The 24873-nt window shown below is 39.3% G+C and overlaps 1 protein-coding gene across 4 annotated transcripts; it reads right to left on the bottom strand.

Moving 5' to 3' along the window:
• Positions 1 to 1426: 1426 nt before the first annotated feature.
• lin28b (lin-28 homolog B (C. elegans)) lies at positions 1427 to 22045 on the bottom strand. 4 transcript variants are annotated; one of them, XM_039782707.1, is made up of 6 exons: positions 21806 to 22045; positions 20896 to 21086; positions 11666 to 11853; positions 11524 to 11580; positions 7637 to 7964; positions 1427 to 7486 (listed from the first exon to the last, which is right to left on the bottom strand). In XM_039782707.1, the coding sequence occupies exons 1-5, from the start codon at positions 21813 to 21815 to the stop codon at positions 7652 to 7654; spliced, it is 759 nt and encodes a 252-aa protein (XP_039638641.1). In that variant the 5' UTR covers positions 21816 to 22045; the 3' UTR covers positions 1427 to 7486; positions 7637 to 7651. The 4 variants fall into 4 exon arrangements, with proteins under 4 accessions (XP_039638641.1, XP_039638640.1, XP_039638639.1 ...); XM_039782706.1 differs by having other exon boundaries at positions 1427 to 7481; XM_039782705.1 differs by having other exon boundaries at positions 1427 to 7964.
• Between the last annotated feature and the right edge of the window lie 2828 nt (positions 22046 to 24873).

The raw sequence follows: 24873 nt of genomic DNA, 5'->3' as shown, positions 1-24873 counted from the left end.
CTATACTATGAATTTTTTCACATTTTTATGACGTACTATACTATGACTTTTTATGACCAACAATACTATGACATTGTATTACTTTCTTGTGACTTTTTATGACTTTTTTATGAAATACTATACTATGACATTTTTTGACATACTATATGACTTTTTATGACATACTATATTATGACTTTTTTACATTTGTATGACATACTATATTATGACTTTTTATTTAAACATTATACTATTACTTTTTATTACTTTGTTATGACTTTTTATGACTTTTGTATGACATACAAGACTTGTTATATTATAACTTTTTATGACATACTATATGACATACTATACTATAACTTTTATGACATATTATACTATGATTTTTTTTACATTTCAATGACATACTATACTATCACATTTTTGTCTTTTTGTGACTATGACTTTTATCACTTTTCATGACATACTATGCTATTACTTTTTACATTTGTATGGCATACTATACTATGACTTTTTAATGTAAATATTATACTATTACTTATTTTATTACTTTGTTATGACTTTTTATGACATGTTTATGACATATTATACCATTAATTTTTATAATGACATACTATACTATAACTATTTATGACATACTAAACTATGACTTTTTATCAGTTTTTATGACATATAGTATGACTTTTTTTCTAAGGCAGCACGGTGGTTCAGTGGTAAGAAGGTTCTGGGTTTGAATCCAGGTCATTCCGGGCCTTTCTGTGTGGAGTTTGCATGTTCTCCCTGTGTTTGCGTGGGTTTCTTCCCACCATAAAGACATGCATACTAGGACTACAGTTGAAAATTAGCCGACTGGCTAACACTGGTGCTTTTACAGAAATGTTGATTAATGTGCATTGTCCTAATCAAATAAACTTACAACACATGACACACTATACTATGTAAGGGATAATGTAGAGGCGGTTGCTATAGCGAATACAACCCCGACAGGATGATCAGCCTTGAATGAAGCCATGTAGTAAGACTTTTTAATGATATACTATACTGTGACTTTTTATACCATGACCTTTTATATTACACTTACCATAACCCAACTGCTCTGCAGCATCTTTCGTTAGAGCTCCCCATTATGGTAAATACCCATGGCTTAAACTCTAAACCTTGGGTTTGTAGTGTAAGATGTTTTTTTTATTATTTGTAATCTCCAAGCTCAGATAATCACTTACATTATTTTGTTAGTTACTTTGTAGTTCTGCAGAAGCTTCATCAAGTCTAATTTCAGTATTACTTCCCATAACTAGTAAACTGTTCTTTATGTGTCCAATTGGTGGAATTCCCCTTTCACTGTGAAACATACCTTTGAAGTGTGTATGCAATTGTGTATGTGTGAATTTTACAATCTGAATTACGTAGAAAATAATATCCAAGCAAGCATAAAACCACTTCAATGTCTAGTAGGAAATTATACATACTTTAATGCCAATATGATAGGTTTATTTTCCAATCAAGTAAAACATTTAAGACATATTTAAAAAACCCAATCCAAGATTCACAGAAATAAAAAGGCAGTACACTTACATTGGGGCTAAAATAATGAGTGATATGCACATAGAAGAACATTTTTCCCCATTCAAAAGCAATCAGTGCTCGGCTCTAGACATACTCCAGAGAAGGAGAGCCCAGAAGACACCCTCTGGCCACGATGCAGAAAGTAAAAACATTAACAAAAGAGAATTGTGAGGTTATTAGTCAATACAAGGAGGTATCTGCATTTTAAACTGGTTGGATGTATAGGTCCTTTTGAGGTCAGATGTTCCAGTATGATTTCATGTACATAAACACAACATGAATCAGACATAATAAAGTTCAGTTAAAAAAATAAACATCATAAATGCTTATCCCCTAGAATACATTGTTTCTCCAGACAAGGCAAAGCACAGAGCAGCTGACAAAGGCAACAAACCTACTGAACAACCACATGAGGGAGCACTGAGACTGGCTGCTGAGGTTTTCCTGTCTGGCATCATGGCATATTACATCCTGTCTGTCTCCAGAGGCTATTGATACTAAATGTGAGTAAATGTGAGGCCTAAATGTGATTTTTATATCCATCTTGGGTTTTGGAGTAGTCTTTGGACCATGTTTGCATGGTTTCATTTTAGGCATTTATCGTCCCTTAAGCATTTGAAAATGTAGATGCTGCTAACACAATTGTTCCTTCAATCATATTATATTAGTTGATATTATTCTAATTTAATCAGGATTAAGTCAAATGAAAACCTCAAATTAAGTGAGTTTGACATTTTAAAATGAACTGAATGTTTAAATGCTCCTTTAAGGTTCAAGAAAAGGCCAATAAAACCCTTTTTAAATTAAACTGGATTATCTCAAAAATACAGTGCCACGGACATTAAAGCAATAATTTGAGATTTTGGTAAATATACTGTACTTGTATACTATTCCAGCAGCTGGTTAGCTTAGCAAAAAAGATTGGAAGCAGGGGAAACAGCTAGCTTGGCTCTGTGCAAGCCAAGGGTAAGTTTGCCTACTAACACCTCAAAAGCTCACTAATTAAACAAGATATAACATTTTCACTAATTAACATGTTACATTCACTAGTTTGCTACCACGTTCACTGTTTTTAAAACATCAGACAGAGCAAAGCTAGCTGTGCATGTAGCCATGCATTTAAATGGACAAAAGTGAGACCGGTATCGATCATCTCATCTAACTCTCCACCAGAAAGCAAGTAAGCGTTTCCTAACATGTTGAAGTATTCATTTAACATTTGGAGATACATGGTTTTCACTGGATAGCAACAAATCCAGCCCAATTTTAAATATACTTTTTGTGTCAAAGTGAAAACCTTTCCATTTCTTTTCCAGAGGTAAGAGAACCTCATTTAAATTCCCAATGACATTTGTAACTTTTCTAATTACTAATAATACAGCCTTGGAACAGAGCCTTTCTCAACAGTATGTTGTGTGGTTCACTTCATATGTTTAGATAAGGACGATAGTTTTTGAAAAACTATCTAATGTTGTTTATTCCAATCTGTATATATATATATCTTTTAGCGGCCTTTAGCTAAGACAATTTCCCATAAACCTTGGACATTCGCAGGCTAGCATCAAAAGACGAGTCCATGCGTGAGTCAAGGGTTCACGTCCAGCTCACAGCTCATTTTAGACAGCAGAGATTACTGGAAAGTAGAAAAAATCACTTTACAAAAGAGCGTTCGCGAGTTTTATGGATATGGACGAAAATCAAGTTACGATGACGATGAAAGTATTCATCCTATGAAAGGAACACTAAATAAGAAATTGCATTGAATGAAGCCTCTTTTAACTTTTAACTACTCGTACGCTAGTCTCGTATTGCCAGACCTACTTTCACAGCGCTCCATTAGAGGGTCTGGTTTATTGGCATTTCCTTAAACCAATCATAATTGTCAATGTCACAATGATGGTGCCTCTGCAAACGAGGCTCGGGAAGGAACTTGTTTTGGTGGAACGTGTACGTTCAAAAGTTGTTTTAGTTGTTCAACAGACAGTCTAGCTAGCTGTTTCGATTTAGCCTGCAGAGATCTGAGGAGCAGTTAATCACAGTCCTTATAAATCGATGGAGTTTAGAAAGCCAACACAAAGAAAGCGGAAGGTGAGGGACATCCAGCCGAAAATGAGGGACATCCGTCAGAATTACCGGCGGCACCTGAACAATCCCAGAAATCCCAGAAATGAAACACGTACACAAACGCATGGTGGCTGCCTTGCATATCCTCTGTCCGTTCGCTCCATTGACTCGTAAAATTAACGCACCGCGGTTAAACAGCAAGTACATGTCTGGCTTTACAGAAGCTAAAGGAACAGAGGCTAGCCTGGATGTGATGTTGTGACCTTGACTCTATTGTTTGGCAAAACAAAATAAACATCAGACCACAAAATCCAGAATTATCCCTGACTCATTGCTTGTGTTGTCTAGTGTTTGCATGATTCAAAACTTAAGACAAGTCAGAATATTAATAACATGATTCTACCAATTTGTTATCCTACATGCAGCCTTGACAAACCTCTATGATAACCATTTCATTATTATTATTAGGTTATTCTCTTGTATGAGAGGGTTTTCTTGGCTGTGTTGAATACTGAAACAAGAGATCAATCAGTAGTTACATTGATTGGAAGAAAATATAAAGCTACTAACAACAATAATATCACTATGTTTTACTGCGGTTGTGTATTTTGTTCATAACTGATATAAACACGCGTTCTATTCCATATGTAGGCCTACTGCAACATAGTGATTCTCTCGGCTGAGTGTTAATAGTAATACTGCGGCCATTATGCAAAATCAATCTTTGATCTCATGCATTAGTTTTTTAAAAAGTACTCTTAACAATATTCATCTTCATTACGCCTATGCGATGTCACCGTTAGTACAAAATCTACTGATTTCATGTTAACTGTTAGCAATGCCGCTCTAAATTACAAATATAGTTTGCAACAAGAAGGGGCTTCATCTCCAAACCACACAACTTCTGATTATCTGAGGCTGTAAAAATGGTTGACAAAAGGCTATTACCTTGGAGCCCAAAAAGAGGAAAATATCTATTTGGTAATAGGGTCAGACAAACAAAACAGAAATAGGCACTCCTTGTGCGAAGTACAATCCTATTCTTCTCCACCTTAAGCCCATAACATGAAGTGGTTACAAAAATGGTTATGATAAAATACTTAAAAACAACAGTCCATGTCTTTTCAAAATGTGTTCACACGGAAATGTTAAATATTTCATATTTAACACGTCTATAGCTAGCCCAACAAACTGAGGTAAACCCACATGCTGTCTGCAGTGATGAGTGTATACTGACGGTATAACACAGAGCTGGCAGAAAAACTTCACCCTGGATGTGTGAGACAAACTTGCCCGTTCTGAAAACTTGTGGATACCCTTTAAAAAAGGGGCTTTGATTGTAAGATATTTGGAGTCACAAGTGACGAGCCATTTCAGGGCTGATTCGTTGAAAATGTGGTGTGACTCTAGTGCGACAGGTGGCAATTCAATGAACAAACAACCGCATGAAGGAGGTAGAGGGGGTCTGGGAGGAGGTAAGGAGTTTATGGAGGAACAGCGCATATGAGGTAGGCTTTTGCTGTAAACAAAAAAAAAAGTTTTGCAGTCAAAGAAAAAAGTAACTCATCAAATCTGGAAAGGAAGAGCAGGGAGTCTGTGGCAACACTAGGGAACTTCTCACACAACACCTCAGTACAATAAAGACCTACAGTTAATTATACAAGCTCATCAAAAAAATATACAAAACAAAAAGAAATGCACAACTATGTATAACTCAAGAGGTAGTTGCTAATATCAGTACATGAATTGGTTACATACGTCTCTTTACCATTGCTTAACAGAGTTTGTTGAGTCAGTCAGTGGATGATTCCCAAAAGAATAAAATACACTTTTTTGGTTAATTCCCTGAGAACAGTTCATCATCCTGAGAGGAATTGTGTGTAAAACTGTACAAATACATCATACAAAAAGATGTTGTTTCCATAAAGATTTGAGCATGGGCTGTGCTCCTTATGTGGTTTGGTCATTCACTTTTTTCTGTCATGCTGCATTGTTGAGATTTGATTTTTTTTTTTTTAACGCACACACACATTCAAAAAGCTGTACATTAAAAAAAATAATAATAATAACCGCAGTGTTGCGCTTTCAGCAATAAGTCCCTCTTATTGTGAAAGAGCGAGGATAACAAGCACTTCAGCAAGTCTAAATGCCTTCAAAAAATAAAGCCAAACTCTTTGGTATAGAAATATACCAAAAACAGTTGGTTGTCTACTTAGAGCTTTTAAAAACACACAAGCTAGTTTGATATCATCATACAAAGTTATTTGATTTGTCAGAACATTAAGATACAACTCCAAAGCGACCCAACATGAACTTTGTGAGGAGTCGACTTCAGATAAGCTCTTTTCACATTCAATATGGTCAGAGAAGAGTTGTAAGGTCAAAAATAAGTGCTACTAAAGCAATGCTTGGGATTCAAGTTATACCATTAGCAGCACTCTCTGTCTCTCTCCCTCTCTCTTTCTCTCTCTCTCTCTCCCTCTCTCTCTTCAGTGAGTCTGAAGCAGCAGCAGCAGCAGCAGCAGCGATGGCCTCCCATCCCAAAGAGGACTGAGCATTACCTGGCTGGTGCTAACTAACAACTGGTAGGCACAGATGGAAGAGGAACAGGTGGTTGGATCGTACTGCAACACAGCTATGAGAGCAAACAGCTTGGCGTTCTGTGACATTCTTTTCCAAGAGGAAGAATTGGTGAGGTATTAAATAAGTAGAGCAGCTGTGATGACACTGTAATGGTCTGCACCTTTAATCAAACAAGGTGAGTCTTTGTGCTGGGTCAGAGGTGACTGCTGACTATTTGAACTAATGAAGAAGGCGTGGCGTAATTTTTTTTTTTTTTAAAAGGTCAGTTTGATTTGTCATGGATGAAAACGGTTAAATAGAGAGCAAGTTACGAGTTTTCACACACAACAACAAAGTATCCCATGCAATATACAGGGCTATTCACCTATGTCAGAGCTGATTCCTTATATATGCATTACTTAAAGTTAATATAATTTTAATTATATTAATTATGATAACTGTGACTTTACATATATTAATGACTTATACTATGATTTATAAACTGTAATGTTATTTTCAACTAATTATGCAACAACCAAAATGTCTAATGATCAAAACTAAACTATGATCTAACTGGATTATATGATAGTCTTATCTAAAATGGTCTATCTCTAATAACAGGAAACCGAAACGTTATTAGTGTTGACTCGCACCTGGAGCAGAGGCCAGTCTGACAGTTATGCTTTCTTTCGGAGCATGCACAACACACACATACAAGCACACATGTTCCTGTCTCCTCTCTATGTCTTGCAAAAACACACATGCTCACTCTGTGACAATCAGTTGGTCCAGTCAATTTCATGTAAGAGAGAGGTTTGTAGCGCGTGTTTCCAGATTATAGAGAATTTCTTTTTAGCAGCTCACCATCGTTTTAAAAATTCCCTCTGGAATCCATAAAGTTTCCCTAAAGATCTTCATAAACCAAGCTAACAATCCTATGGGTCTGGATTATTGCTCAGAGGGTTCTGAGCTTTTAAAAAGTCCTCTTCTAATCCTTTATCAAATCTACCGTGTGTGCCAAAAGGATGCAACATGATTTTTGAAATGATTAGGCCTACAGGATATAAATTTGTGGCTTTAAAATCGACAATATCTGTAAAGAAAAAACATTCGAAATGGCCAACACTTAGGTCCAAGGAGAAAAAAGAACAAGATTCATACCACATTGTTTCACTCTTGAGCTGCACTGATTGAAACAAGTCATTCCCTGCAGTCACCATTCCAGCGGTGGTTTCCATAGCTGCACAAGATGACTGCAAGTCAGTCACACACATTCACAAACGTCCGTACCCCATCGATGGTTGCCATAGCTGCGCTGGTTAGAAAAATAAAAAATAAAATAAACAGCAAAGAAATCAAGACCTCCCATTTTTTCACAGGTGTGAGGTAGATGAGGGGGGGGGGCTTCAGGTATCCTTGATTGAGGGGAGACATGAGGATCAGGAGTTAGCGGTGAAAGGTTCACCTCTATGGGCTGTCTTCAGGATTTCCTCCACCTCTGGGTCCGGGGGCCGCGGTGTGTATGGGGCTCCTCAGGGGAAGAGGAGGAGCCCTCCAGGGGAGACGAGGTGGCGCGCTCCTCCTCCTCTGGGGGGCAGAGGTAGGGCCCGGTCCCTGGGCTGAAGGCCGAGGTAGACGCATGTTGGTCCTGAGAGCCTGTGGCGGGCGCCAGCGCCTTGTGGGGACACTGAGCCACCATGTGCGTGATGCTCTGGCAGTAGTGGCATTTCTTTGGCTGGGGGGGCAGGCCACACTCCTTGGCATGGTGATCCAGACCTCCACAGTTATAACAGCTGCAGAGGATGGAGGAGACAAGGATGGAAGACAAGAAACATGGGGTGATGACAAACATATCCAAGAGAAACAAAAAGTAGAAACCCTCAACACATTTCATGTTTCTTCTTTCATGAAACACAAGACAGCTCAAAGTTTTAAAACTGACATTGTAGCAGAAAAAAAATATTATTATTTATTAACTATCCTTTTTTTTAACTAAATAAATACATGACTCAAAGGCTACGTTCACACCGCAAGTCTTAATGCTTAATTCAGATTTTTTTTTTGCTCAAATCCGATTTTTTGTTTGGCTGTTCACATTACCTTTTAAAATGTGGCCTATATCAGATTCCAGTATTTCGAACTGACCCACATGAGCAAAAGAATAACAACAATGACATCAGACGCAGCACGCTGTTGCACTAAAGTTAGGGAGGTTATGGAGGAAGTAAGCATTTTCGCTTTTATTTCTAAATGTTTGTATAAGAGCAGGTGCTGAGGAGGAGACGGTCACGGTATGATCCTTCTAGTTTTGATTGAATTTAAATATCTCCCCATACACTAATTAGGTCTAACACCTCACTCTCCCTCCATTGACTTGCTCCATCACTGTTCTCCATTTTTAAGCCTAGTCAAGTTTTTATTTTTAATGTCTGTCTAGGGCTAACTCCCGCCGGCATGTAATTGTGACAAATGTCGATGTAGATTGACATTAAATCCGCCTTGGTTGTTCACACTGCAGCCGCATTGAAAAAAAACAACAACAAAAAAAATCAGACCTGGGTCTGATTCAGGACCACATATGAAAGTGGTCTAAATCAGATTTGAAAAAATCTGATCTGGGCAAGATTTGAGTGTTCACACTACTTCTGAAGAAGTCTGACCTGGTCACTTGACCCCCAAAAAATCTGATTTGGGGCACTTTTGCCTGCAGTCTGAACATAGCCAGAAAAAGAGAAATACACACTATATCCTCATAAAACATCACCACTGTGGAGTTGAAATGACGACGCCAACTAGGATTCACCACTGGATGGCAGTAGGACACATGATATTGCTCTGGATCAAAAGTGAGAAGCACTCTGTGGTATGCCAAACTACGCTGTTTTATTAAATTTGACAAGAAGCAACTGGGTGCTGAAAGAGTTAGAATTAAAAAAGAAAATATTTCATCCCGTCAGCAATGTCACGGACAGTTTTTGGTCTTTTAGGCGTTATATGCTCGTATTTCAGGCTTGATGTCACTTTTCAGGGTTCAATGTCTTTTTTATTACTAATCTGCTGTGCAATGCTCAACAACGGTTTGAAATAGGGCGCCTGGGTAGCTCACCTGGTAGAGCGTGCACCCATATACAGAGGCTCAGTCCACAAAGCAGCAGCCGTCAAAAATAAAGGCCTAAAAACATATACACATATACATACATACATACATACACACATATACACATATATATATACACATATATATATATATATATATATATATATATATATATATATATATATATATATATATATATTTCTCTAACACATCTGTTTCACACAGATTTTTATTGAAAAATATGGCTAAACACAGTTTTGTTTTCTTTACGTAAAAGCTGAAAGCAGCAGTAGCTCATGAAACAATGGTTCACTATCAGGGTTTTAAATGCATCCAGTTTGACAGCCAATTAACAAAACGAGCATGGACACACAGTGAAAAAGCATGTTAGCAAATTTCTGCCACTTCATAAGAAAACAAATCATGCCAGGTTTTTCTAAAGAAGTCTGTTTCAGTCTTCATTGCTTTGGAACATGGGCTGAATTATTTCCAGAGAGCATTTAACATCCATGGATGGATGGATGGATGGATGGATATTTCTTTGATGCATTTCTTTGATGCATTTCTGCAATGCTTCCTAATTACAGTAAAACCTGGGGAATATATCATAAATAAGTCCAGTTTAAACACAAACGGGATTCATTAGCGTAATTTAAATTAACAGCCATAACCATAAAAACAATAATACATCAACTCCAATGGTACCAACAATTACGTATTAACCTGTAGTAGAATTAGGGTTATATTTTGAAGTTTATTATATTAAAGAAACTTATTCCAAAATCATTTCAATTCATGTGTCAGATTATGCAGTGCCTAGTTATAAAACAGCTTAATCTCAGCTAAACTGACCTAAAGGTTTTAAAAAGAGAACAACGTTGTTTCAGAAATAAAATTACATATTTATTAGCAATAAAAAAAGTTGTCATTTCTAAAGCTTTTTAATCAATCAACATTAAATAATGTATTCTGTAAATACATTCTTTTTTTTTTTTTTAAAGGTAATTGTCATTGATACCTTGTATTTACGGTGATTCATAAATCACATGACCAATTGATGAAATATATTGTCAATTAAAAAAAAAATAACTTCTGATACCACCTTAATGAACAAGGTAGATAAAAACATTTGGGGAATAACGCATGGTATACCAGAGACCAGTTAGAATGTGCAGTGTGTTTCATTTTGATGGAGACATTTTCTGGCAGTGGTTTTGTTGTTGCAAAGCTTTCATAATAAATGTCTTCACTTATTATTTCCACATAAGCTGAATATTACAACACCAGTCTTAAATTAAACACCTTAAGAGAGCTGAAAACCACAGAGCAGTAAAAAAAAAAAAAAAAAAGGACTACACAATGGTTGGTTGACCAGCAGGGGTCAGAGCAGCGTGACTGCCTCAGGAGCCACTGGCACTGAGCGGGACACAAGATGACATCACAGACATCTACCTGCCATCTCTGAATCCAATACTGCCTTGCTACCACCTTAGTAGAAGGTAGAGACACTTGACCTAACACTGGATCAATTATCCCAAATAAACTGAATTATTCAGCTGTGTAAAACAATCAGGGAGGCTTCTATCCCAGATACTGTTTCCTCTTTTCTAACAAAAGCTTTTCTTTTCACACCTTAAAAAAACAAAACGTGACAATGCAGGGTTGTTCCACTATAGCAGCTGTGGCGCAGAAACAAAAAGAGTGGCAGAGCTGGACTTTCTAATGTAAATGCAGCCTTGTAGTCATGTCATGCCTCCCCACATCAGATACAGCACATACTCGGCTCTGCCTGGCAGCGTTAGCTATACATCGTTCTCTGTCAACAGGAGGACAGGCAAAACAGCCTCTTCTGCTTAAACCACCAGGTGTTTTCAAGGAGCTCCATATTGCTCCTTCTGACAGATTTTAGCAAAGCACCCTTCAGTATTTTACTGAGGACAAAACAATTGATTGAGCTACTGCCGCATTGAGATGCATATAAGCCCCATCCATCCCTGTACTAATGCCATCTCTAATGTAAAAGCTGGCAAATTGATTTAAAATATTGGCAAAGGAAGGCAGAGTGCCCTATTCAATTGCTTATTATGGTGCACAATAACCATAGCAACAGGCATGTACTCGGGCAGATTGAATAGATTTAATCTATAATCTCAGCCCACTCAGAAATAGCTCACTGCTGTGAGATGTACATATAACATATGTCTCCTTCTACTATAGGAAGACCTGCTTTCCAAATGCAAGCTGCCAACACTCACATATATTCAGCTTTTGTTGGATGAAGCCAAGACTGGTGCGTATGAATCATTATATTCCTGCAGACACAAAAAACATTAAAAAAAAAAAAAAAAAACTTTCCTTTTTTCATTTCCATGTTTCTTAAATTTTTATCATACTCACCGGTCTCCCTTTGGTTTGCGTTTCTGGAGTGGGACCTTCCCTTTGGGTCTTCTCTCGCTGCCTGCGCAGGGTCCCCCACCAGGTCCGGTCACCCGCAGGGACTCCAGGCCCTTACAGGACTTCTTATAGGTGAACTCCACCTGCTCACCCTCCTTTAAGCTGCGGAAGCCCTCCATCACCAGTTTGCTCTGTTGGGAGAAAAAAGCAATTATCCATTTAAAAGTGGCAGGCACTAATAGCTCAATGAATTCTTTGCAAAAATAATAATGCCTGCAATACACAAGGGTCTGTATTTCAGTCAGGGGTGCCCAGTTTGTTGCATACACTAAAATAACAATACAAGTTAGTGCTCATGTATATATACTGTAGTGGTATCGAGATGTACTTAACCATTCTCCTTGTATTTCTGAACCTTGAATGATACGGTTACCTGACCAAGTCTATGTTTTACATATGAAAGGTCTCCGATAAGCAAGTTAAAGGTAAAGAGCCTCTGTCTTGAGCAGAAAAGGTAATATTTTTTAATGAAAAGACACAATTTAATGTCTTAGTTCTTAATTTCTGCCCGCACAGCATAAAGCTCAGCATTAATGTTTTTCAAGTACACACCCATCACAGCTAATTTAACACTTAAATATTTAGCAGTTGCCTGAGAGCATTATCAGGTACCCGATCAACACTTTTCATCTCTAAATAATTGTCGCAGAAGAATCAACACTTATTAAGACTGGGAGGTTTACTGTGGGGGCTTGTACGCACTGCTTCATGAAGTAGAACACAATGTACACAGAAAGTCATCATTCAAACATGGTGGATTGACTGTATGTGGTTTGCACCAACTGCCATGACAGTCTGTGCACAGAGAGACTTATCTCACAAGCGTCCTTGCTTTTTTCCCTTTATCTACTTTTCGCAGAAGCACCACTTCCTATTCCTTCAGCAAAGAGAAAAGACGAGTACATTGCACCAATGCAATCATTTTCTCCCAGCACACCCACCATCCATCTTATCTACATGATCGGCATTATTGATTTAGTTAATACATAACCACTGGAGAATGATTTATTTCTTGTTGATCGATCGCACAGAGCGGACAGCTGATAGGCACTGAATCCATGACCTTCATGAATCGCAGCGAGCCCTGAAGATCTCAGCATAGGTAAACACCCACCCACATGAGCACGCAGTGTGCAGAGCTAACCTACTACTATACATCCAGGCCTATAAATAACACGCAGGCTATCTGTGGATCACGGATGTGAAGGAGAAAATGGCAGAAAAAGGAACAAATGATCAGAGGGAATCAAATGTGAACCTGTACAGGAAGGAGAGAAAATGTGCTCAGCTGCATTTTTTTTCCCATCTGTGTCAATGCCTGCAGTAACAGGAAGCTAAAGGTGCTCTATAGGTTGTTATTAGTGGATACATACATATACACACACACACATATATATATATATATATATATATATATATTATATATATATATATATAAATATATAAATATATAAGAGAGTGAAAAGGTGGGAGTGTATAAAGCAGTGAGACAAGAGAAAGTGACAAAAGATGTGTGAATTAATTACAAACAAAGAATGCTGTCTGAGTTCCCTGCACTCTGATGGATATCTATCATACCCGTACAATGACATAAAGATAAAAGTGTAAGATTGGAATAAATTAGGGATTACATAAGAAAGGAAAAAGTCTTTAGAAGACATTCGGTTTTATTGTATGCTTCTTAAAAACATGTTGAGAATAAAATTGGAAAAAAGGTAAATTGTTTAAGCCATGTTTCATTAAGAGGCTCTTAATTTAATTTTATAATAAAAACAATATAAAAAGTAAAGGAGTAAAACGGTAAAAAATAAAAATAAAAAAAATAAAAGAATGATCTTTTCATCAATTAGTACAGCTTTCAAAATGGCTTTTAGACAAATGTCACAACACCATCTTGAATACCATCTCACTGCAACATTTTTATTCAAAAACTTTAAACTCTCATAATGTGGAATAAGACTTCTGCATAATGCACGAAAAGCTTTTCAGAATATTCAAATGTAATAATATCCAGTTATTTATATTAAATTAATCAGTTTTAGGTTATCTTAAAAGGAAGTTTTCATGCAATTCCATTTTAAAAACATTTTTGACAATTTTGACAACTGAAATTAGATTTTGTATGTGTGAGCTTTATACCAAACTTTAACTTTATACATAAAACGTTTTGTATGAAAGAAACCTAATACACAAAAAATAATTTTGATTAAAAAGGAAAATAGGTTAATACAATTTATTCTCATTCCTACTGTCTGAACTAAGACTTTGCTACTGTAGATGTTTATGAAGGGCCAGAATGGACATGTAGAATTTCAAAAATCCTTTATGTATTTTAGTGAATTTTACTGTGTATATTTTGAATTTTTTTTTACATTAATAGTTTTGTTTTGTTAGTTATAGTTTTTAGACCATTTATCTTGAGTTAATAGGAGTAGCTACAAATATTATCCAATTAAAAAAGGCACTCCAAATATACTCAATCAAAGCAACCACAAGGAACAAAATAGTGGTTCAGAACAACTGTGCCTTGTGCCTTAAAATCCTTCCAAATGACTGAAAGGCATTCCTGCAGCAGAAATCAGCAGAAAGTGAATAAAAAATGGGGCCCATCCCCCACAAAACAAAACGGATTCTGAATAATGATGAATAATCATCCACTCGTCTCTAGACCGGGTGGCACATGAGCCTTTCCTGTTCCTCTCCTGTCTTCAGTCTACAGGCAGCATGTCTCTCCAGGTCAAAGTTGAGTGGTTTGTCTCAGCACCCTACCCCCTCTTCAACCCTGTCAATGCCCACAATGCACCAGTGAGGAAACCACACAACCTCTTTTGTTCTGCAGAAATGCAGGAAAACACACACACACACACACACACACACACACACACACACACACGTCCTCCATATAAGACGTGGTATCACACTCATGCCTTCATGCCTCAGATCATTTCTGAAGCAGGGGCTTGCAACAGCTCAGTCTCTGCACAATTACGTAATAAAACTCAGCATGTTGATTTACATGTGTGTGTGTGTGTGTGTGTGTGTGTATGTGTGTCTCTCTCTCTCTGTGTGTGTCTGTGTGTTCACAAATCAGAACCTGTAACCCGAGTCCCGTCCTCTCGAGTGACCTGGCGGGTGTCCTGACCCGTTTCAGTTTACGCACAGAGGTCAGGAAAGGGCACGGCCAGGGAGAGGGAATGAGAGAACGTCAGAGAGAGAGAGAGGGAGAGCACAAAATGGAGGAGTGGCCTGGTGCATGGGGGGGGGGGTGGATGAGGGAGGGAGTTTGGAGGAGGAGGGGAGGGGGTTGATGGAAATGCCTCCAGCGCATTCTGTTCAGCTCCAATGGAGGAGCAACTCCTGATCAGTGGCTGGACCTGGGGGGAGCCCAGGAACAAAACCCCCATTTGATTAGGAGCCCCATAGGTCAGCAGCAGAAATCCGGGGGTCAGTGGTATAACCATCCCAGCACCACCCCCTGCCCGACTGGCGGACCACACCAGCTCTCATCCCTTTAACTCAGAGCCACCAGCAGCTACTGTCACCCTAAAAAGTGAAGAAACTGAGCCAACAAAATGGATACCGACATACTCTAAAATGGCTCGATTATGCTTACGAGCTTCCTTATATGTAATATATATCTTCCTATGGCTCTCTGTGTGTGTGTGTGTGTGTGTGTGTGTGTGTGTGTGTGTGTGTGTGTGTGTGTGTGTGTGTGTGTGTGTGTGTGTGTGTGTGTAGGAAGAAGCCAGCGATCAATAACGGACTCCAACATCCTGGATAGAAATAGCCCTCCTTTTCATCAGCCAAGACCTCGTCATCACCAGGCCCAACAATCAATACAGGAAGTTGTAATATGAGGGGATGGGGAAGCGCAGAGAGGAGACCCGCCATCCTCCACCAGCCTCTCTCAGTGGCGTCCACCGACTTTGGAATGGCTAATTACGGGATGCTTTAAATCAGAGGTGAACCACGCAGTCCCACACGCTGGATCGTGCTCGTATGGAGAGGAGGGGGGGGCGTGAGGGAGATGGCGGTCTCCATGTGGCGTGGTGCCATTAAGTAGCTTTTTACACACAGGAAATGCTAAGTGGACAAAGCTGGGCCAGATCAGCTCAGATGGACATAACCCAACAGGACGCATGTAAACCAAAGAAGAAAGAGAAGAGATAAAAAGGAGCGAGAAAGCTGGACGAAAGAGGAGGGGGAACACACAAACATGCCAATGAAAACCACCAACAGAGCTGCTCCTATGACGCTGACACCCCAGTCCTCCTCAACACGTTGTCATTACCGGCCCTGACCCTTAAACCCTCCCCAACCCCCATCAAACACTTAGAAGCCTTCATGTTTCCCCTGCCTCAAATTAACAGCATCCAACACCCCCGATTATGACTGGGGCAAATATTTGATCTGAGGGAGGAAGCACTAGATCATCTTGCTACGTTTATCAGCACGAGAGGGGAAATGAACCTCGCTGAGGTGACTGGTGATAAAATACACAGCCTGCTAATAACTGGAGCTATTCAAAACAGAAGCACACACATCTGTTTTTGCACAAATGGTTGTGTTGTGACACCTATGTATACTCATAGGAAATTATTAACGGCAAAAAATAATCTAAATAATATATATATATATATATATATATATATATATAAACTGGTTGAGAGTAAAAAGGTTCTTAATTCACATTTCTACTAAACATTCACCATGACGCATAGCATTAACTCAGACCTATTGTTTCGAATATTGACTGCATTTGTCTTTAAGTTTAAGTTGTATGAACAATATTAGTATTACACATTAAATTAAAATCATCTAATGGATGTTGTTGTAGCTGGCTACATTTGCGAAGGCAAAAAGCAGCAACTAGTTTTTCTTCTGTATATTTTGGCACTGAATTGAACCTAGTTGCATTAGCATGATGCATGTCAAATGTCACTGAAGTGGGAAAATGCTTATTAGTTGATTTGCTCGCTTATGACGATGATATTAAGAGATTAATATTATCAAAGTAGGTCTATCTACCGTGTTTTTCATTTGAGAAAAGGTGCAAAGGTATTTTATCTCTTTCTCCACCTTTTCAAATTCAAACTCAATTTCCAAATATTCTCTGGTCCCTGCTTCTTAAATGTCACAATTTGATGCTTTTCTTTTTCATATAAAATAGTAAACTAAATATATTTGGCATGTTTTGGTCAGGTTAAAAAAAAACAATTGGAATAGATCACTTAAAAGAAAAGAAAAAACGATTATTCAAGAAAATAACCTGCAGAATAATCGAAAATGAAAAGAATCGCTAGTTGCTGCTTTATTATTTTGTTACTGTAATGGATACGTTCTTTATTCTGCTACGAAATTAAACAGACCAAAAAAAATTCAAACATAGATGTTGTTTGCATTATTTATGTTTTATCGTTTCAGTCTGTTTAGATGTTTTAAAGCAAATGAAATAAACAAATGTGTGAGGTGCAAACATACCCAACACTGTGCAGGCAGTTTTTGGGGGGGATTTCAGGTGAACTGCGACTTGTTTCAGCCCTGCTCTGCTTTCTACTCCGCCACCTTTCCAATTACCAATCATCTCCGCTGTATGTGGCCAGCTCCTCAAAAGGAAGTCACATGACTAGTCTTTCTTCTTCTTTTGCATTTTTTGATGAGGGTGGGTTGGTGGAGGGAGGGGGGGGAGGGGAGGAGGTGCAGTGTGGCTGCAGGAGAGACAAAGCCTGATACTGGCTATCTGGAGGCAGAGATGGGTGGGGCCTGCATGCCAAACGGTGACACGGACCAGAGGTTAATCTCACTAGGGGCCCACTTTAACCTCGCTACACAAAACACACACACACACACACACACACACACTCTCTCACATGCACACACACACACACACACACACTCAAAACCTCAAACATCTTACAACGGTTCACATGTAGGAACAACCTGGTGGTGGAGAGCAGAAAGTAAGAACCACACACACACTCACGGGGGCTCCATAAATTGAACACACACTCTGGAGGTTTTAGGAGAATAGCAGCAGCAGCAGCAAACTGTTCAACATTTCAAACTGATTACCGACAAAGGGCAAGCAGTCCCCCACCTCACCGCCACACACCCCCTCACCCCACCCAACCCTCCTGCCTTTTTGTCTTTAAAGAAATTCCTCTTTTTAAAAGAATGCCTGAGGAGAGAGCACACCCCCACCTTCCCCCGTGTCCCAGCAGGAACTCACACACACAGTTACACGCAGAAAAACACTCAGTCCAGGTAGAGAAGGGGTTGACAAACAGAGATAATGAAATTGTTTTGTGTGTGGAATCACTAAGCAGAAAGGTAAAGCAGGCGAAGAAGCTTAATTACCACACACACACACACACACACACACACACACACACACCTTCCAAAAGGAAGTGATCAGATAGGAGCCCTGATGAAGAGGCCTCCCAGTAAGCGAACTCGTGGTCGGGCGGGGACCCTCTCGCTGACTCACACACATACACTCTCACCCTCCCTCTCTTAACTCCTGCTCTTTCACTCACTCGTCTTTTTCCAACATCTCACTCATGTTTTTCTCCTCGACTACCACTAGCAGCACCACTCTCCTCCCTCCCCCCCCACCCCTCACTAACACTTATTTTCCCAGATCCCTCCTTTTTCCTTCTCCTAGGAAATCTCCTCCTCTTTCTCCTGTCATGCTCCCTCTTCCTCTCTCCATCGTTATTATCTCAGCCTCTCTTCTCTCTTTTTCTATCTCTCTCTCTCTTCTCTCTCTCTCTCTCTCGTGCATATAGGGAAAGTGTTGAAATAAATCTGAAATCTCTCCACTATTTCTTTTAAAGTAACTGACAGCTAAACTTGTATCATAAATGCAGATGGCCATGATCTTTTAGTCAAGCCACAATCTCTTTCAATAGCTTGTACAATAAAGGCCTGCTGATTATGCATCAAAGATTTCACAGATTCCCCATACTTATCATTAAAAATAAAAATTTCAGATATATGTCCAAAGGTCTTCAGGCTGACAGCAGAGACACAGAGAGAGAGGAACAGTGAACAGAGAAAACGAGTGACTCTTTAATGAGAGTGTACAGTATATGCAAATACTGGGGTGTTTTGCATCCTGTATTACAATGTGCTTATGAATGCATATTGTCTGCTCTTTGTGCTAAATGACAGCTGTATTATTGTAAACATGTAGCTGGAAACACTGGGAGGGGGAAATGCACTAGTGTAAACATGATTCATTGTGTGCTAGATAATTCTTCTGTTTAAAAAAAAAGGTTTTAGTTGAACAATTTGTATTTTTTTGGAACATGTAAAAATGCATCTAGCTACACATAATTTAAGAAAATCCTTATCCAGAGCAGAAAGTGACAGTGATTAACTGCAACCATTTTCAAATCTACACCTTTCTAATTCAAATACCTTACTAGATGGCATGCATTAGAAAAATATTCCCACAGACACCTGGCTGGTTCCACAGCCACCCTTTTCTATAGGTTACAAACTGCTGAGACAGACAGCATTTATTTGACTTCTGCTCAGCTCTTCAGGCTGTTTTCTCAGACTGCATCTTCCTTCTCAATTGCTGATCCACTTCTAAAACCTCTGTGGCCAGCAGGGACATTGGCAATGCAGCAATATACACTTTCTCTCCTTTTCAGATAAGCACTACTACAGTGCTCACATATCAAAAACTGGATCCACACACAAATAAAGGCTGAAAAGAAATATGAAACATTATTTGACGTAGGCTTACACGTGTTAATGATTTTTTTAGCACCAAGTTTACAGTAGATTTCAACTTATTTTATTTCCAACAGAAAAATCTAAATTCATTTTTATCGTCAGTATAAGAGATAAAAAAAAACTAACTTTTTATAGAGTAATTGTACCTTTATAATCAAAAGGTACATAAGACGCAAATCAAAAAATATATAAAAAATAACAAAATAAAGGGATAATACAACAGAAATGAAAGAGAATAAATATAGCAGTATTAAAGACCTAATTTCATCACTGCAAATGTGTCCCACTGGTGTACAGCTGAGGCACAACAAATAGGTTAACAAAACCTTCTTTTCAGCAAACCATGCCAAACTCAGAGCTCCCACTTTCTGTTTTAAAACTAGATACAACTTTAAAAAAAACATATGATCAAAAGTTATTGAAGTTCCAAAAGAGTGGCCTGATAAGGAAATAAATCAATTACCTTTATGAAACCATAATTTACAGTTCTCAGTACTCCTAGTTTGCCTGATGAGTGGATTATTCAACACTGCTGACATCTGACCCATAATATGCCCCCCTCCCCTCTTGCCACCAGTTCAGCACAACATCCCATGAGTCCACAATAAAAACACCTCTAGGGGAGGGTGTCATGAAATGGCGAAAAATGCCTCTCCTCATCCTTCCTCACACAGTATTTTAAAGCCACTTTATAGGACCGTAAAAAAAGGGCGATTAAACGTGGGGAAAAGAGGAGCTGAACAAGGGAGGCTCTTTGTGTGCTGCAGAATAAGTCGAAAACAAAGCCTCAGAAATGAACTCCATGCACAATAAATCAACAGTAGCTATACATGCGGTGGAAACAGGCCAAATGTAAAGGGAGGTTTCGAATACATCTACAAAACAACAGCAAAAGGAGCAAAACGCCTCCTAGAACAGCACGAGGGTTCACAGTGTGACTTTTTAAAAACATGTTTTCCGACACACGTTAGCTGGCTGCATATGAAACCAGCTCTGCTGTCCATTAGAGCCAAGTGTGAATCTAACCGGGTCATAGCCACACGAAATTTCTTCCCTTCCCTTTACAGTGCAGAGGGAAGCGAGGGAGGGGACGGCTTGGACACATGTGGCTTAAAAGAGGAAACTTAACGTGTGTGTTTTTTTGTTTTGTTTTTCAAGCCCGTGGACAACGTGTGATTACACAGTAACATGTTGGCCAATGCAAAACATCCGGATGATACAATGTAGCTGGCGCTCTGGGAAGAAATAAAAGGGGGCCTGCGGGGATCAAAATGGGATTTGAAGTGACAGTGAAATTGTTGCAATAGGAAATGCAACTAATCAATCATTCATCGCTTTAGAAAAACCAAATCCGGACGAGGCCGGTGAGCACCATATCACTACACCGCAGATGTTTACTCATCGGTGGTTTTTCGGCGTCAACTTACTTGGTGGACGAAAACATCCAGAGGGGGGTCAACGGGGCTCCCTTCGCTGCTGGTCATTGAGATAAATCCAAAGCCCATCCGGACGTTGAACCATTTGCAGAAGCCCGATCCCGACAGGATCTGAGGTCGAGTCCGGTCCTCCTGCTCGGCGGACTTGGCGGGGTCTTCTCCGCCACCTTTACCCGGCCCTCCTGAAACACACAGGAAGCAAGTTACAACATTTACAGGCTCGGAGATACACCGCAGGACGGCTACTTCCCTGTGCGCATGAAGGTTTATATAATGGGCTCTGTTGTTAAAACTTAAAAAATTAAAAGGGGACCCCCAAAAAAAAAAAGGGTTTTTTCCCGCCCCGCCCCCTTCAAAAGCGGGGGAAACCTTTAAAAAAAAGGGGTTTAAAAAAAAAAAAAAAAGTTCCTAGGGACTTACTAAATTCCACTACTATTCATAACATAAGCGATCAGGGGGCGCGTGGTGCTGTTGATCCGGTGTGCATCAACGCATACATTCCCTCAAAAAGTTGTTTGTTACTCCCTGACAGATGATCGCCTCGGACTCGTGCACATGCATCTCAGTCGGTAACTTGTGGAGGATTTGTCTCGTGCATCTACAGCCCGCTCCTAACAGTGGAGTCGCATGCTATATGATCCCAAAAAAAAGGGCAGGTGTACACATGGCTCCTCGAGCTTTACCAGTGGGCAAAGTAGCATATACGCTCTAACAATGCATATCTTAACGCAGCGAAACGTGATAAGATATGGTGCTATGGGCTACAGGGGCGGCTCGGCTCGGGTTTGAGGTTTGGAACAACAATCACGTTGCACCTTGCCACACCACTACCTCCCTCCCCGCGCGAGCAGATAGGGAGGAAAAACTAAGAGCAGAAAATAGAAAATAATTGCAGAATAACCTTCGGCCATGTTTCCCCGCGGACCCTCTGCGCCCAAGTTGCAATAGAGAAGCTTCCTCTGCGAAAACGGGCTGCGGTCGTCACCATTAATCCGACATCCTCGATCCCATCGGTCACCAATTTAGCTCGCATGGTACGGCGTGCTTTCTGCCTTTTGATATTTTTGTCATGTCTCTCTTTCTTCCCTTCAATCCCTTCCTCACTCTCACCACCTCTGCACTGCTGTCCCTCTCTTCTCTCTCTCTCTCTCTCTCTCTCTCTCTCTCTCTCTCTCTCTCTCTCTCTCTCTCTCTCTGCCTGCCTCCCTCTCTCTCCCTCTCTCTCTCCTTCGCTCTCATTCGCTCTCGAGCTGGCTGTGCCCGTTCCCGTAGTGGGAACACGTGACTTTGTCAATTACATGCTTTCTTGCTGCTAATTTCTGCCCTTAGTTTCAGGAAGAGGGGAATCGGACTCGCAACCACGAGCAGGATACACCCCAGTTGTGTTATTATAATACAAACAAGCCCTGTGTTAATAATAGCTTCGAACATCCAGTAGATTGTACAGTTCATACTGTGTTTTTACTATTTATACTGTGTTTTGTTGATGATAAAGCTGTCTTGTAAGGGGTTGGTGTAGCTACATAAAGCTATTATACTCAGAGATTAGATTAGATGGGATTCAATTACATTTTAATGATTCCTTCGGGGGCAATTGGGTGGTCATAGCAGCAGGACAAAAGAAAACATGGAAACAAATATAAACAATGAGGCAAGACATTAGCAAAAGCAACAACCGGTTTGGGGCTTTTAAAAAAAGATTATTATTATTATCATGCATGAACATGCAGCACTTGTTTTTGTCATTCATGCTTTATAAAACTGAAAACCAACATGTGAATAGATTTGAAAACAAAATATGAATATTAACTTAGTAACTAGTTAGTTAGTTAGTTAGTTAGTTAGTTAGTTAGTTAGTTATATAGGCCTATGTACATAAGTGCCCAGCCCACATGGGCTTATAAAACACCAAAAATACTTATTGCAGTGGTGAAATATTTGTCAGACGATGAATATCACTTCTTTCATAAATCATCACATTACAAACAAAGAAATTCTGTCCCAGGCTCGACATTTAGAATCTGCCACAAAAAGATTTCCCTTCATAAAACACACAATCAATCTCAGGCATATAACATGTATTATACCAAAAATAAAACACTAAATGAATTGGAAGACAAGGTTAACTTACCACAAACTCATACTACCAATAATATCACTTCTGTGGAGACACAGCACATAACAACGTTTTTCTATATCTTTGTCTTAACCTACACTAACACTGAACTCCAAGTCAGCAGTGGTGAATAATCCAGGCAAACTAGCAGTACTAAGAACTGTGAATTATGGTTTCATAAATTGATTTATTTTCTTACCAAGGCTACTCCTTTGGAACTTCAATAACTCTTGGATGGTATGGTTTTTAGTGTTGTATCCGGTCTTAAAATAGAAAGTGGGACCTCTAAGTTTGGCATGTTTTTAAAGTCTGATTTATATTTCAGTTAAATAACCTCACATCTTTGTTACAGAAATAACCAACCACACATTGGAGACCAAAAATCTCTTTACCTGAGAGCAAAATAACTTATAATAACAATACAGAATAAAAAATGTAATGCTCATTTTCTATGCTTTCCATGCATAGAACATGTTGTTTTTGAGCTCATGTTCCTCACATACGACCAGTTACCTCCCAGCATCATAGTGGGCACCAGAGGAGAGCTGAACTCACAGCTTTGGAATGTGACTGGAAAACCCAGAAAAACAAACCTGAAAACTGATGTGTTCACTTGTCAGTATAGAAAATCAACCCTCAGGCCAACGGACACTTTGCAGAAGCTTTTCAGAGATACTTAAAGGGATGTACAAAGTGATGATTAAATGGTGGGTGCCTTGTGTTTGATTCTCCTCTGCATTACAAAATAATAAAGCTCCAGCAAATGAGAGCTTGTGAAGACATTTCTTTTGCTCTGAGTGTGAACCAGTTTACTTTCAATACAAGTTTGACATCACCAAGTGATCCTAATAAAGCAAAAAAAAAACAAGAGACCCTTTATCTTCATATACATAACTTGTGTCCGATTGATACTTATTATGTTATTGATGCTTATTTTTTTGAGAAATGCTATGAATTTACATCATAAAAATGCATGTCTGTTCTAAAAGGGGGGGAAATGGGTGAAATGTATCCTTACTGATTGGACATGTATTGTGTCTTGATAACCCAATAAAGATATGTATGAAAAGAAAATGCATGTCATTCCAACAAAAAACTAAACAGATGTGTGAAGCCTATTCCACAAAAGTAAAATCAAGTGTTTAAACTCCAATACAAGGCTCACTGCATATTCAAATGACACTTTATGTCCACCTACATGCCACAAACACTAAGTCATATCATAAGCTGCGTTACTCAAGGCCACGCAGCAGATCAATAACAACAAGCCTGAAAAATACTACGTCTATTGAGAAACTTCCCTTGTCTCACGTCTACCCCGGTGGGGCGTTTCTCGAGGGGGTTATTCCCGGGTATGAGCAAAGAGGAAAACACGTTGGAGGAATGAAACAACAATAAGCCCATCTCCACCCACCAGAGCTCAAGAGCCCACCCTCCGGAATTCACAAGCTTTACCCCTACCCCCAATCCATCCATCCCAGCCCCCGCGCAAAGGCCTGTTTTGGAAGATGCTTGTAGAGGAGGCCTCTGCAGTGGCCATAGAATTACTGTTTGGGTCACAGGGTTGGATACCAGTGTCAGATGTTATCCACTCACACATATCCTGACAGGACCTTTCTGATTAGGACAAGTCAGTGGAAATCCCAGTAGTGCAGCTCACTGACGTGTGCAAGCTAATGGCGAGGAATAATTTAGATATGGGTGGCTTGGGTGTGCCTGTTAGTCAAAGGAAGCAACTGAAATACCAAAACAGAGATTAGTGGAGATTTAAAGGTACCTTAACTCAATGTGAACACCTTTAAACGGCTGAGAAAAATCTTGTTAATGTGAGCTGAAGGGGAAATATTAAATAA

Source organism: Perca fluviatilis, chromosome 18 (genome assembly GCF_010015445.1).
Source record: "Perca fluviatilis chromosome 18, GENO_Pfluv_1.0, whole genome shotgun sequence".
Taxonomy (NCBI): Eukaryota; Metazoa; Chordata; class Actinopteri; order Perciformes; family Percidae; genus Perca; species Perca fluviatilis.
Note: the sequence above shows the minus strand (reverse complement) of the source record. Positions and strands in the feature narration are given on the sequence as shown.

Coding starts and splice junctions, on each gene's coding strand:
- lin28b (XM_039782705.1), bottom strand. Junction 11,854..20,895: donor TGGATGTTTTCGTCCACCAA/GTAAGTTGACGC, acceptor TTCTCCCAACAG/AGCAAACTGGTGATGGAGGG. Junction 7,965..11,523: donor CCAACAAAAGCTGAATATAT/GTGAGTGTTGGC, acceptor CATCCTCTGCAG/CTGTTATAACTGTGGAGGTC.